This window comes from Xiphophorus hellerii, chromosome 22, assembly GCF_003331165.1.
Source record: "Xiphophorus hellerii strain 12219 chromosome 22, Xiphophorus_hellerii-4.1, whole genome shotgun sequence".
In the NCBI taxonomy this organism is placed as follows: domain Eukaryota; kingdom Metazoa; phylum Chordata; class Actinopteri; order Cyprinodontiformes; family Poeciliidae; genus Xiphophorus; species Xiphophorus hellerii.
Window position 1 is genome coordinate 11,855,550 of NC_045693.1, and position 14,766 is coordinate 11,870,315.

General features: G+C 34.2%; 1 protein-coding gene across 32 annotated transcripts in view; it reads right to left on the reverse strand.

Annotated features, from left to right (window-relative positions):
• LOC116712528 (neurexin-1a) overlaps positions 1 to 14,766 on the reverse strand; it is a 281,475-nt gene that overhangs the window by 26,993 nt on the left and 239,716 nt on the right. For 24 of the 32 annotated variants that reach the window (XM_032552315.1, XM_032552306.1, XM_032552322.1 and 21 more), the window contains 2 exons: positions 11,375 to 11,464; positions 9,738 to 10,057 (listed from right to left, as the gene is read on the reverse strand). In XM_032552315.1, the coding sequence (XP_032408206.1) occupies positions 9,738 to 10,057; positions 11,375 to 11,464 (410 nt within the window). The remainder of the gene's footprint in view (positions 1 to 9,737; positions 10,058 to 11,374; positions 11,465 to 14,766) is intronic. The other 8 variants (XM_032552330.1, XM_032552326.1, XM_032552328.1 and 5 more) reach the window with 1 other exon arrangement.

Sequence of the window (14,766 nt, forward strand, 5' to 3'; positions counted from 1 at the left end):
AGCATCACCACCTCAGAACCATAAAAAGTGCTGCAAATAATTTCAGGGGCAACATGATAGTTCTGAACAGTCTAAGATGTAAATCGCAATACATGCTGTACTTGATAAACTGAATGAAATGAAATATCATCAACCCTTAAAAGCAGCGATGCACATGTCAGTGATGTATGTGTTTATTACTTCTGCTTTTAATTCTTTTGTCTAAAGTATACAGTCTTCTAGAGGTACGATGGTCAATCCTGTACAACTGCATTGCAGGGGAAATTTTATCCTGAGGATGTTTTCTTTTTCTGAATAATTGAAAACCCCATATGCTTCCAGGGCCCTTACACTCACACTAAAAACTGCAGTATGATTCCAAGTGTGTGAGGCTGATAATTTGGACTTTTTTAAAAATAAAGTAGTACTCATCTAATGTGACTGAAATTCTGCTGAATATTCACTTTCTCATTAATGTAGAAGTTGGTTGCTGTTATTTTTTAACTAAGAATCTTGCAACACAGATGTCTGACTTTTAGTTAATGAGCCCAAACACTTTCTGGCAATTTCTCGATAAAATTGGTAGACATTCATTTAACATTAAGCATTGATCCTGTTCACTTCCTAATAGAAATATGAGACTGTAATCTGGCATTATTCTCTGCAAAGTGTTGCAATATTTCAGAAAACTAGGATTTGAACCAATTAAAACTTTTCATGAACAAAATGCTGAAAATTTACAAAGTGAAGACATTTTTGTGAATTAGTAACAAATGTAAACATTCAGTATAATAGGTAAAAAAAAAGTATTCACATACTTTAAAATTGAGCTCAAGCACATTTGATTAGTCCTGATCATTCCTTAGACGCTTTTGCAAATTAATTGGAATCCAGCTAGAGTAAATTCATTATATTGAACATGATTTGGGAAGGAACACACTTGTCAAATAATTACCCCTGACAAATCTCTAATCTCAAAGCACAAAAACTGTATACCAAGTGAAGATGCATTGATGCTTTCTGTTGGCTCTAGATCTATTATCACTAGTGATAGGTTACTACGCCTGAAGTAACCTATTCCCATGTTTATTTTGAAAGGAAAGGCTCTTTTTCAAAGACATCTTATTATTGTACATGTTATTTTTTTTCAATAAACAGGTTGTCAAATACCACACCAAGGTGGTATTTGACATAACAAAATGCTCCAGTGAAATTATTGCTAAAGTTATGATCATGTCACCAGCATGATGAGAACAATTAATTGTCTGTTTTAGTTGTTCTGATTTTTTGATCCTGCATTAAAATTAACAGGTCACTTAGTTTACAGAACGCCCCACAAAGTGCCTTCGTGTTTAAGGTTTGCAATTTTTACTTTCATGAGTTAAAAAGAAAGGCAACTTCAAAGTAATTTCCACAAATATCTACTATGTCAATCAAAAGCAAACTTACTGTACTATTGTGAGCACTTTGTTGCTAAGTAACTTGATATTTCGACAGCGACATAACCTTAAAGAAGATAGTCACGATATGTGGAAATAAAATGTCTGACTCTGTAACTGACAGACTGATTATTCCTTCCTGCACTCCTGAAACTTAACAGCCTGTTAGGTAACAGGTTGGTAATGCTACAAGCTTGTTTTTGTTCCCACTGAATATTACTTAAAATGTAGTGTGGTTTTAAACTTTTACAAATGAAGTAAAGAATAGCTGGAAACTGTGAAAAAACTGTGATGAAAGATGTTTTCCTTGGCATCATTATAAAAGATAAAATATGTAGAGAAATAAAATGGATATTTATACATTTGTTAACTAATAATATACCGACACGAAGTGATGCACTATTGTGAAGTGGAGAACAAAACATGTGGCTATCACTTTTACTTTTAAGTTATTTTTACTGTGATATCTCTAAAGAAAATCTAGTGCAGCCACACTTCTTTAGAAGTGATTCGTTTAAATTACAATGTTCACGTCACAAAGAATCCACCATTTGCACTGTAAAACACAGCGGTGGCAGTATCAGGCTGTGGAAATGTATTTCTTTAGCTTTCTAAGGGAGAAGATGTTTAGAGTTTATCAAGAACTGCTGAACGTAAATAAGGAGCAATCCTGGTAGATAATCTGTTAGAGGCTACAAAGACTTCAGACTGGGCTGGAGGTTCAGGTTCCAGCTGGACAACTACCTCAAACATTGCCAGACCACAATGGATTAAATCAAATTCCAGACATTAATCCACTTGAGACTCTGTGGCAAGACACAAAAACTGATATTTGTATATTCCCACCATTAATATGATTGAATTTTGACTATTTTGTGAAAAGGAATGAGGCATTTTATTTGTTTTTAAGACACCTTAGACACCCAAAAGGTCTTGGGACTCTAATTGCTTCTAAATGTGATTCTACAGCATACTAACTCAAACAAACTCAATACAAATGTTTGGCACTCTTTTAAGACTTTAAAATAAATTGAATATCAATTTTTCTACCACTCTACAACTATGATACATTGCTACTGTATATGCAGATAAAATCCCATTAAAATGCATAAACATTTAAAGTTGTAACGTGACAAATCCGGGTGCAAAGGGTAATAATTAAGAAAGGACTTAAATTAAAAAATAACTAAGTAAAATATACATAATATAAATGTCAATTAAACCCTTTTGAAGCTCAACACTGTGTACAATTAGGAGTACTATTACACTCGCAATAAAGAAGCGATTCTTAGCCATCAGATCAAATTTCTGCGAGTACATTTCTGGGTGTGATGCTGAAGCATAGCCTGAGTTTGTAAAACAAATCTTGCAAGTATCACAACTATCACAATAATGCCTAAAGATAGCAATGAATCCAATAAAGGTACATATTGCAAGGCTGATTATGAGGGCGAAAAAGGCTCCAGACTGTGTAGATATTGGACCGAAGGTTGCTGAAGATTTTTCACTCCAAGATTATTGTGACACTAACTCTATTATACTATGTTTGTAAGAGTCACAGAGAGTGAGCCTTAAAGGCATCCAAACAGTTCACTAAAGGTATAAAAGTGGAGCATGTCAAATCTACTATTATCCCCATAAATAACAGAGCCAGATTTTGCTTTATCGTCTCAGGAACCAAACAAATACAGCCACTGTGAACCAGTTCAGCGTGAAGTCAGCCATGTGCTGCGGTTGCAAATGAAATGGCCTTCAAAATGTGTTTTGAATGTCACTTACTTGCAATGAATAGCCATTACATCCACCTCACTCAGGGTTAATACTGAAATAGGAGGGCCAATTGGCCATTTGGTGGCAATGATGTGCCATAGTGGTCATTTGTTCTCCCTAGGAACAGGATACAGTCATGTGTTTCTTGATGGTTTTTTTCCTCAGAATCAAGCTGTAAAACTCAAATGGTAGAGTATTAAATGCTCATGAGAAACATGAAATCCTGAAATTTTATATTGGAGTTTCTTGGAATGTGTCACTGATTCATAATGGTCTTAGACTGAACATTAGGATATTTGCACATAATGTTTGGCCATATAGATTTCATATGCATCAGTCGAACTGCATTTAAGGGAATGTGTTTATTGCTACTTATACTGTATATTCTGCCATGGGTCTTGAAGGTCAAAAGTTAATGGTAACTGGGTAGAAGAAACTGGTAATTTGTCTACATGTTCCTACTGAAGACAAAAACGGCGATTACTCTGTTTCCTACCTTACCATGTTTGCATAGCTAAAAACCAAGAGCCATAATCAGATGAAATGAAGAGTACATTGTGAAAAGCCTATTTTTGTAAATTCTGTGAAGAAGGTGTGTCTCTTGTGATGACCGCCTGTTTTGTGTAATTGTATGTGTGATGGGTAGTGGAAGTTGTACTAGATGATTACAAGACAACCTACATTTGATGCAACCTCGCCATCTTATTTTTTCCCCTATGATCTGGAAATGAATGTTCAATGCCATCCAAACATTGTCAATGAGTGTTGCTGAGTGATTTTTTTATTTTTATTTTTTTAGCATAATATTATTCAGAAAGTATGTCAGAGTAAATCAAACACTAATGTGAGCAAATCTTTATTGGTGCAGAAAGAGTATTTACATAGAATAGCATGATGTTCATTTTCATGCAATTATTGGGTCATTGGTGCAACATTCAAATAATATTTGAATAGAGCTTGCACTAGTTCTACTGTAGTAAAGATTTTGTTCTTTATTGGTATGCTGATCAGGAACATATACTTCCTCTATCTATCTATCTATCTATCTACTGTATATATATATATATATATCTATATATATTGTCTTTTTTGTACAATCACTATTAATGTATGAATATCATCATGAATAATGCACTTTGCTTATGCCTGAGTCTGGTTGACAACCCATTGCCAGACTTTGTCATCATATTAAAACAAGGAATGTAGAAAAATGTGTGTTCTTTGTGTTCTGCATACTAATACACTGTCAAATTATGGCCATAGTTGTTTTTTTTATCACAGTATATATGTAGCACTCTTCTTTCTGTATACTGCCCTTGTCTGTTTGAGAGACACTGAAGCTATTACCAACTTTAGATGATGTTCCAGCAGACGATACTGGTGAATGTTGGATGGCACCCTCACACTTGGAAATTCTTCAAAGATTTATATACTGTATGTTTGCTGGCTGGTGTAGATAATACCAAGCAATGCATGTGAGGATCCATCACTGTCAAATGCAGTGGCTTAGTGGCTCTTCTAGATAGCTGTTGTTCATCTTTCCTTTCTTTTTGTTTTTTTTTTTTTCCCTTTTTCTCCTTGGAGGCGTAAGTGTTACAGAAAGTAGGGTGGCATCACTCAGGTGAATTTGATTAAGCATTAGCTGGGATTAACTGCTATTTACAAGGGGTACATCTCAAATATCCTCATTCTGGACTAGCTGTTAAATTAAACAAATTAACTAGAAAAAAAAAGGTGCAATAATAATGTCATAGGGAAACAGTTTTTTACCTTTTTCATATTAAACGTACAGACAAATGAAGTAAGTTGGAAAAACGTTGCTAGCAACATTTTGAGGTATACATTTAAATATATTCAGGTCTTGATGACATGCAATATGAAGCATAACAATTCAGAAATCCCTGAAAGACGACAGTAACCCTGAGGCCAGCGTGTGGCGTAGTGGCAGACCAGGCGCCCCATGCAGCTGTCCGGGGTTCGATTCTTGACCCTGGGACCTTCAATGCACGTCTTCCCCCTTTCTCTCTCTGATCATTTCCTGTCCTAAATACTGCAAATAAAGGTCAATAGTGCCTCAAAAAACCTTCAAAAAAAGATGTTTCCGTTCTTTTCACAAATGTGTTGATAAGTGGCCCCTAATATTAAGTTGTCAGGCAGTATGTTGGATCGCTGATTGCAGCCTGGTTCATGGTCAAAATCAACTTTGTTTTACATGGTGAAAGCAGGTTTGACAACACCGCGTCAGATCATTATACACGTTTGGTCTATGCAATGTAGCTCATTTTGGTGCAATGCAGCAAGGGACAATGGACTGTGTTGCATCATCTATGGCACTAAATAATAATATGATGTAAAAGTGATGCAGATATGGAAAGAGCGCAAAAATAATATACTCAAGTAAAAGTACAGTTACTTTAATAAAAGCGTATTTAAACATAAGAAAATGTACCAGTATGATGTCTTACATACAGCAGTGCTGTAATCTACTATGCAAGCACACATAGTACTTGCATAGTGTGCAAGTACTATGTAAGTACTTGCACATAGTAAGTACTTACTATGTAAGTACTTATGTAAGTACTTAATATGTAGTACTTACATAGTAAGTACTATGTAAGTACTTACAACGTACTTACATACTTTGTAAGTATGACAAAATTGCCTTTATCATACTTATAGATAAACTAATCCCTTAGGTAGAGCCATGGGTTTTCTTTATTTTAGAGGTTAATTTGAACTATATTTGATGGGGGTTTTGCACCTCTGTCTTCAAAATGATGCAAAAACAATGAGATCTTAATAATAATGTATCAGACACAAGTAAAAGTAGAAAGTTTTGTAAAAAACGTAAAGTTCAGAGTACAGACAAACTGTACCTAATTACTGCAACGCTAGTTACTTTCCAGCCCTGCAAATTTTTAGTAATGTTTTCACTTGTGCCATTTTGTGCTTTCATTAGTTAAAGTGTGCAAAAACAGAAACCCACATCTTATATCAACAGATGCTCATACTTTCATTATAACTGTAGGTTGATTTGGATGAGTCATCTTTCCCTCGACTACAAGCTAATTTAATTCAAAATGTTAATGATAACTTGTAAAGTGTGGAATGGTACGACCTCATCTTATTTAATGGATATCTTCAATTTTCACATTGTTGAGGAGCTTCTCTTAAAATTCAACATCCAGAATTAAATAAAAATAGAAATCAGGTTTTTGCAATAGCTGCACCAAAATATAGAAACATTTTAACAATTTGTAGACTCAAGGTCAAGTAAATCACTGCTCAACTTCATACCTTTTCAATTGATTGCATTAGAAAATGAGATTTTAGTAAGTACTGTGTCTTATGATTTGTTTCTAGTTCCTCTTTATACATTTCTTTGTCTTATTTATTTTGTTGCTTCATAGCAAAGCACATTGGTCAACTTTGGTCAAGTTTTGAATGTGTGCCCAATAAATAAGTTTGAGATTCACATCCAGACGAAGGAATTCATATCCCGTCTTTGTGATTTTAGGTACACAGTTGCTGTGTCATTGTCAGTAAATATATGCATAAGCATGGTCTAATTGGATGTGATTAAGCACTGCTGTATGTAAATACACTATTAGGACGTGACAGTTCAGCAAAAACAATACTGTACCTGCTCTGCATTTAGCAGTAAGCAGACACAGCAGAAAAAGTCACTGCAGTGACAACCAATTTAGAAACTATGAGCATATGAGTTACAGTCAAGGCAAGGCGTCTGTGTCATTCACTGTGTTTGTACTGGTTTAGTGTCATCTTCTAAGATTAAGTCATTCCAACTGGGATTTGAATTCAAATCTCTTGTAAAGCTAATTTTGTCTCAAACTTTTTTTTTCCTGTGGGTAATTATTACACTACTCTGCTCTAAAATGACAATTGTCTTCTTAATAAAGCATAACTTTGCACTGAGGAGCTTTAGAAGACTATGACATGACATTACCCATAAACCAAAGCCCAGAGAATTCCAAAATATCAGCTAGACAAGTATTCAAGGAACTTTCAGAAAGGGCGTGTGAGTAAAGCCGGACCCTTCAAAATCATTAGCTGGAGCAATGCAAGCCGACACACCCTAAATGTGTAGAGCAAGCATCACTTAAAGATCTTACTGTACTAGAATATTTACAATGTGTGCAAAGCAAGTGAGCACTAGTGAGCACACCATTTTTTCATAAAATCTGAATGTATATGTATTCATTGTCTATCCATTAGTTTCTCTGTAAAACTTGGAGTAATTTAATTAATAAAAAAAAACAATAAAAAAAGAGCCTCTTAATAATTTTAATATTTAAGAGTTTTAGATTAGACTAAAAATTATGTATTGTATGACTGCGAATCCTGCAGATTAAATCTGTGCAATACATGTGATACATTTTGCAAAAACTAAGTATAATAATATTTTTTTTAGGTTCTATACTTTATTTTTGATTCTTTTCTATGAAAGAAGAAAAAAATAAAGTGTGTTTTATTTTATTTTGATCAATTCTGTAATCTTTTTTACACTCACTCTCATATTGCAGATGGAATGAGAAAACAGTGAATGAAAGTTTTCCTATTTTAAATTCAATGACTACATTCAAATTTCTCACCAATTCTAGTGTCTTTGAGTGTTCAGTGTCCTAAGAAAATAGTGTCCTACTGCAGTAACTCATCAGGCTGTTGTGTTAAATACATCCCGATGTTCTTGAAGTCTCCCAATGACTACAGTTTTCCATGCCTCATTTATCACCCACCCACATTGTTCAGCAACTCTTTAATACTGTGACCTTTTATCTTATATGGATGCCTCTGATGGAATTGTGTAGCACTGTATTCACATACAAAAATAGCTAAGCCTGCTCATTTGTTCTTTTTTATTCCATTAAATTCAATTAATCTCTGAAATTTTAAGTCAAACTGGTATCAACAATTCCCTGTAGATTCCATGGATGCTTGCTGACATATACACTTTTTAAACAGGTACAAGAAGTTAGCCTTGATTTTTTACTAACCCTTCAGTTGGAAGTGTGAGCTCAGAGAATGATAAGAAGGGGATGAATGCATGACTGCAACATGGAAAATTGTTATTGATTAGAGTATTCAAGTTTATCATTATACCAAGATCATTTCAATACTTACATTTCCTTTCTGTTTCATTCTCTAAATCACCAAACACTCCCTGTCTTTCCCTCTCATCCCTCAGTTTTCTCTACCATAATGGACATAAATAAGAATGAGCTCAATTTTAGTTAATGTCTGTTCCTTTCCAGCCAATTCAGTTTGTGCTTTGGTAACATTTCACTAGGAATTAAGACATAATAATAGCCTTTTGTCTGTTACTCCACCAGCTATGGTGTGCATTCATTCTGCTGCAGAATGTTACTTAATAATAAAGTGGAAGAAAGTGTGTTAAAGCTAAAAATCACTAATATTTGAGTGTTCACAGGCTTTGAAAAACAGATTTAAAAATGTCTTAATATGTCTAAAAATAGATATGCAGTGGTTTATTAGAATTTGTAGCAACACAATTGTTTTCTCAACATTTCAAATTGAGCTATTAACTTATTTTTTGTAAATACAAAAAATGTATACATTTTAAAAATGATACTAAACCTATCTGTACTATAAGACTTTATAATATTTTCCAACCCACTCCTATTAATCATAAAAGAATTAATCCATAGTGATTTTAAACTATTGGCTGATTAAACCTTAATAAAAAGGTACTATGATGATATTTAAAGTTTCCTCTATGCTTTTCCTGTGAATGAGTGCATGAGTGATGACACTTTTATTTATTTATTTATTTTTTTGTACCCCTCCAGGGGGTCTTTTGTGGGCTCTAGTGTCCCTTTTACGAAAGTAGGCTGACAGGAAACAGGGAAGGAGAGGGGGGAAGACATGCGGCAAATGTCGTCGGGTCCGGGAGTCGAACTCGCGACGACCGCGTCGAGGACTCAAGGCCTCCAAATACGGGTCGCGCTAACCACTACGCCACCATGGCGCGCCCTGAGTGATGACACTTTTAATGTTTATCGCAATAATTTCTGGTACAATTTATTGCCCACCAAAATTGGTTTCATTACAGTCCTACTTACTATACATACTTATGATGTAAGACTGATCCATGCTTTACCCTGAAGGATTTAATAGAATAAGTCTTTTTTTCTTGGCTAAAACAACCCATTAATTACCTGATAACGTCATTGGATATGATACACATTTTGACATTTAAGAGGTAACACACACCTCTATCACTCACAGACACACCCACCTTATCCAACCATATCTGATTACTACCATGAGAAACGCTTGAAAGGGCACCTGCAGATACGTAGTACTCCAGCTGTGGAATACATTACTAAATATGATCGTTTTTTAAGTAAAACAAATGTTAGCTCAAGAAAGTACATGTAACACAAAATAAACTCAGGTATGTACTTCTTTTTAATGATTGCTTATCCAGTGTTTGCTTATCCACTTATGAACATCAGTGAAATATATTATGAGATGTGTGTAGAAATGAAGAAAAAAATATATCCCTACCTGCTGAGGTTCCCGCGGTGTGGTCTGTTTAATTCTCCTGGTAGATGCGGTGGTGGTGGTGATTTCCATGATGGATGTGGATGTTTCCGAGCGGTTGGCTGTGGTGCTCGACTGAGGCGTGATAGAGGAGGGAGACTCCCCAACCAGCCGAACGCTGCCCTGGATCTTTATATTGGGATCGCCCTCGGCAGCCATGTTGAACACCTTTAGGCCATTGTAGTAGAGACCTGAGAGCTGGCCCTGAAAGGATCGACTCCGATCTCGCTCCCAGCCCCCAATTTGTATAGTAGTTTGGCTGTTGAAGATTGTAAGCTGTCGCCCTGCAGAAAAAGAATGTTACATACATACAGGAACGCTAAACTGTGGACTCAACCACTTTCACTAAAACAGGAAATAAAAGGACAGAAAGACAGATTATTTGCCCAACGGCTAATGGGACCAATAAATTACAAGGTATCTGGACAAACCCTGGTAATTTATTGTAGTTATAATAATGAGATGACAATAAAAAGGGTGAGTAAAGTAAAAGCTGAATGTGAAAAAGAAATAAAAATTAAAGCTTTGCTAAAAGGAAATTCTACCAATAATAATAATAATAATAATAATTCAATGAATATATTTGTAAGAATTTTTAATAAAAGAATTCACCAAACAGGAACTGTTTTAAAAATGCAAAATATTTTTTTTCAATTAAAATATAAATAAAAAAAATAGAAATACATATATGTTGTTATTCTATTGTTGTGTTATCTGACAGGTTTTCTTAAAATTCGACATTAAAAAAATAAATAAATAAAAGAGAGTGGAACAGGCAGTGAGAGTAGACTTTTCATGTATCTAGACTCAAAAAAATTAAAACAACAAAAAAAACCAATAAGACCTTGCACTTTTACTTCTGACCCTTTTAGCAAAAGCAAAACAGGGGGAAAAATTAAACAGTTGTTGCGATTACAAAAAAAGATAAAATATGAAATAAACTTTGCATACAAACAAGAGGAATAAACACCAAAAGAAAATAATAAAAATGATAGGGCTAATAATATTTTAGCTCACAATATGAATTAGTTATTGAACTATGAAAACACAGCATGCACTCAGTTTATTTTATATTACAGTTTCTTTATCTCAATGACTAAACATGTTTACAATCGCTGTTAAAGGGACTCAAAATTCTAATGCCAATTGGTATTGCATACTATTTATCATTGCTAGCATTTTATCTGAATATATCAAACAACACTAAGTAATACCCTGTAATCTAAATATAATAAAAAGTGTTTCAAATAACACTTAAATACCTATGAATAGCTAAACTACAACTTTTAGAACTATCAGTTATATTTACAGCAAAATACTACAATACTTTATAGACATTTTTTATGAGTTTGGATACATTTAAATTTAAATTCATATTTACAGTCCCTTTAACCATAAAGAAACACTTATTAAAAGAGCTGACATCTATAAAGTAAATACATTATTATAAAAACACTACCAACTAAATTTAACTGTTCAAAACATTTAAATTTTTACGTTTTACTGAACATTTGCTTTTTTAGGTTTATTATTTACAAAATGGTGCTACAACTTGGTTAAGATCAGTTTATTTTATTTGAAGTTTTAATCAGTGATTTTACCTTTGTCGAGTAGCCATTCGTCAACTACTCGACCGAGTCGGTATGGGATTCGCTGTCTAGCAAGCGCCAGGCGTTCGTTATCAATGTTGCCTTTAAAGTTTAAAGAGACATTTCATTGGTTACAATCTGTAAGGTCAAAGGTTAGATAGTCATACTTAAAGCTGGAGTTAAAGACTGCACAAAGTTAATTTAATATTTATTTATAAATTTAAAACACAGTATTTACTAAAACATAATTTGAACACACTGCACTCTTTTTATTTTATTTTAGCCAACAAATTAGATTTAGTTTATCAAAAATAAGTGAACGATCATGGAACCGTCTCATTTTGATTAATAAAGCTATGTTATTAAACAACCAAAAGCACAAATTTAAACATAACCATTACCAAAAACTTCCCTTAAAATTTGTATTTCCTTCTGCATCTTTTTATATGACTTTTTGGCCAGCTACACCAAAGAATCATCATTTAATTTTATTATTATGTAAATCTTTTATAGTTATATTAACTTTAACAAATGTACCCCCCATTTAACAATAGCCTAATTGACAATAAATATTAAGATGTTTGCAATATTACAATTAAAACAGATTACTCTTAGAACATCTGGTCAGAAGACAATGTCAATGTAAGTTCATACACAGTTAACCCTGTAATAAAATGGCTTTGACAAAAGCTACAACTGGTAAAGTTTTGAGTTTAATTGGATTACTTGTCAGATAGGAAAATATTTTTAAAACCTAGCCCAAATAAATTACATAAGAGCAGAAACCATCTGCACTCCAACATTGGAGGAACATGTTGGCTTTAATGAAGGAAAACTCTGCATCGCCCTTTTGTCAAGGCCAATAACCTCTCAAAAACAGAAAACGTTCAGCAAAGTGGCACTGTCTCTGAGTGCTTTTCCCCTGGTATTGTCTGCTGAGATTGAATTCAGTCAGCTCTATTCTTCTGGCAGATTGACAATGTTTGTCCCATCAACTATATTAATTCAGTTCTGGCCGATAAAGGATTCTGTAGCTAACAATGAGTCAGCGGAGAATGGCCTCAGAGAGGAAAAAACGGCAAAGAAATGAACAGAGGAGGCTAACCTTGTAACAGATGCACGTTTGATCAGATGAAAGGTCTTGGAGGTAAGGTGGCGCATAAAAAGACATTTTTAATCACATCAGCTTGAATTACTGCTGAGGATCAGCCACCCAGAGAAAGGATTTAAGGCTTGTGTGTGCAGCTCATGGTGTTTGGATGCAGTTGACTGTGCCAAGTTGAAACACAATGGTCTGTGAGTGAGATTTAGTGGAGCACTTTGACCTCAGCAACAATTCAGAAAGATTTGTTCTGCACTCTGGAAGCCACACAAGAATCTAGGGTGTTTAATTTTACTTCATTAGTTAATGTGAGAACAACATTGCTAAACAATGCCCATTTTTCTGTTCGTAAAAAAATAAACACGGATGAAGTCCAGTGAGCCTTCCAAGAAAAAACTCATTTAGTGCATTTTTAGTCTGTTCTTTCAGCATAATTACATTTCCTTAACCATCATTCCTGTTACAGAAGGTGTTTGAATGTGAAACACAGTGATTATGCATTTCACTCATTTGCTTTTAGACCTAGACCGCAAACAATACATAAATCTATTTTATTTATTTAAAAACACTGTCTGAGAAATCATGGGTCCTCACCTAAGATAAGGTGAAACTCAAAGGTAAAAGTATAGTCATTGGTTCAGAAATCATTATTATATTTGAGCAATTATTACAGATAAAGAAATGGTGCGGGTCATTTTCTCTCTGACATTTTGTACCTTTAAAGTTTTGGTCTTCCAAATGTCTTTTTGTAAAACTTAGGGATGTTTTTTAAGTGTCCTGCAGTCTTAGCATGGAGAAGCACGGAATATGCCATGTTGGGACAGTAGGGATGGTGCCATCAGACCGTCAATTTCATTAGCCAATGTGTGTGTCGTCAATTTCCAAAACGACACATAAAAAAAAAAAAAACTCATAAAAGTGCACACAGGGTCAGTACTGCAATAAGAGCAAAAACTTGTGGGGTCAAAATAATATATAGTCATTTCTTAATAATATACACAAGTGTACTGAAACATAATTTATTTTACCACAGTGAATAATCTCACTGTCAACTGGATCCAAAAATGTATCAGAACTACCATTATTGGAAATATTATACAAGTGGCCTGAAATAAAAGTAGAATTTAGGTATTTTTATTATATCAATCTGAATCATTCCTCAAAATTCTTTACTAAGAGAAATAAAGTCCAAATTGACAGGGTAGCAAATTGACTCAGAGCCTTAAGGAATTGCTTGAATAAACAAAATAGCTTTTGCAAAGGAAAGAAGCCTTTAAAAATATTTACAAGGCAGTATGAAATCATCTATCAGCTGTTGATTTGATGTTTTAACAGTATGAATGCAACCATTAATGCAAACTGTGATGAAACACATCCTGCAAATGTTTGGTCCCAGAGGGATTTCATATCACATAAATGAAGTTTAAAGAATAACATTGGTTGTGATTTTCAATCTAAACACAATCAAGAGGGAACATTTCATTTGATGCATATTTAATAAAATGTAAGCCTTTCTATATTCTTGAAGTAACACAGACTTCATTCATTTACACTATGTTCCTATTAAGTCATTTCACATTATATAAAGAATTCTCTTTAAATTCAACAGCACACAGTTTAAAAGAGCTCCTATTAAATTTCCTTCACTCACTAAAGTGTGGTAAATGGTTTCCCCAAGAGTTTTCGGTACAGATTATAGCTTGCACGATCCAACATGGGTAAATAGTGCATTTGTTGGGGGCAAATGTTTACGCAGCCAAACACAGCTGTGCCTCTCGGTATTTTCAATGAGACAAAATGATGAATAAACCTTGATTGCTGTTAGAATGGAACATTCATGGGATTTGTTAATTTCTGTCACCTCCATTTGCCAGTCATGGGGTGTTAGTTATGTCACCTCTCCATTTCCTGCCACTGCATCACCTCATCTGAGGAGAGGTCAGGAGCAGAGTGGTGCTTTGGAAAAATGCTAGCCTACAGCTAATGAAAGGACAGTGAGGACATATAAATTTAGAGCCGAAAGGAGACACGTTGAATTTCAAGACATTTTCCCTGATACTTTCATCATTAGTCAGTGTAAATTTGGGAATACAAATGGTGGTTTAATATGTTAAAGTAGTTAAAATTCAAAATAAGTTATCTGTGCAGCTACAAAGTGCAAATAAAATTATGAAGCAAAGATTACAAGTTTTTTTTTTTTTTAATTAGAAATGTAAGACACTAATGGGAAAACCTTGGTGGCTGCCAGGTGCATATAGGCAAATGCTCTATACAGTTAACACACATACTTATGCTCAGACAA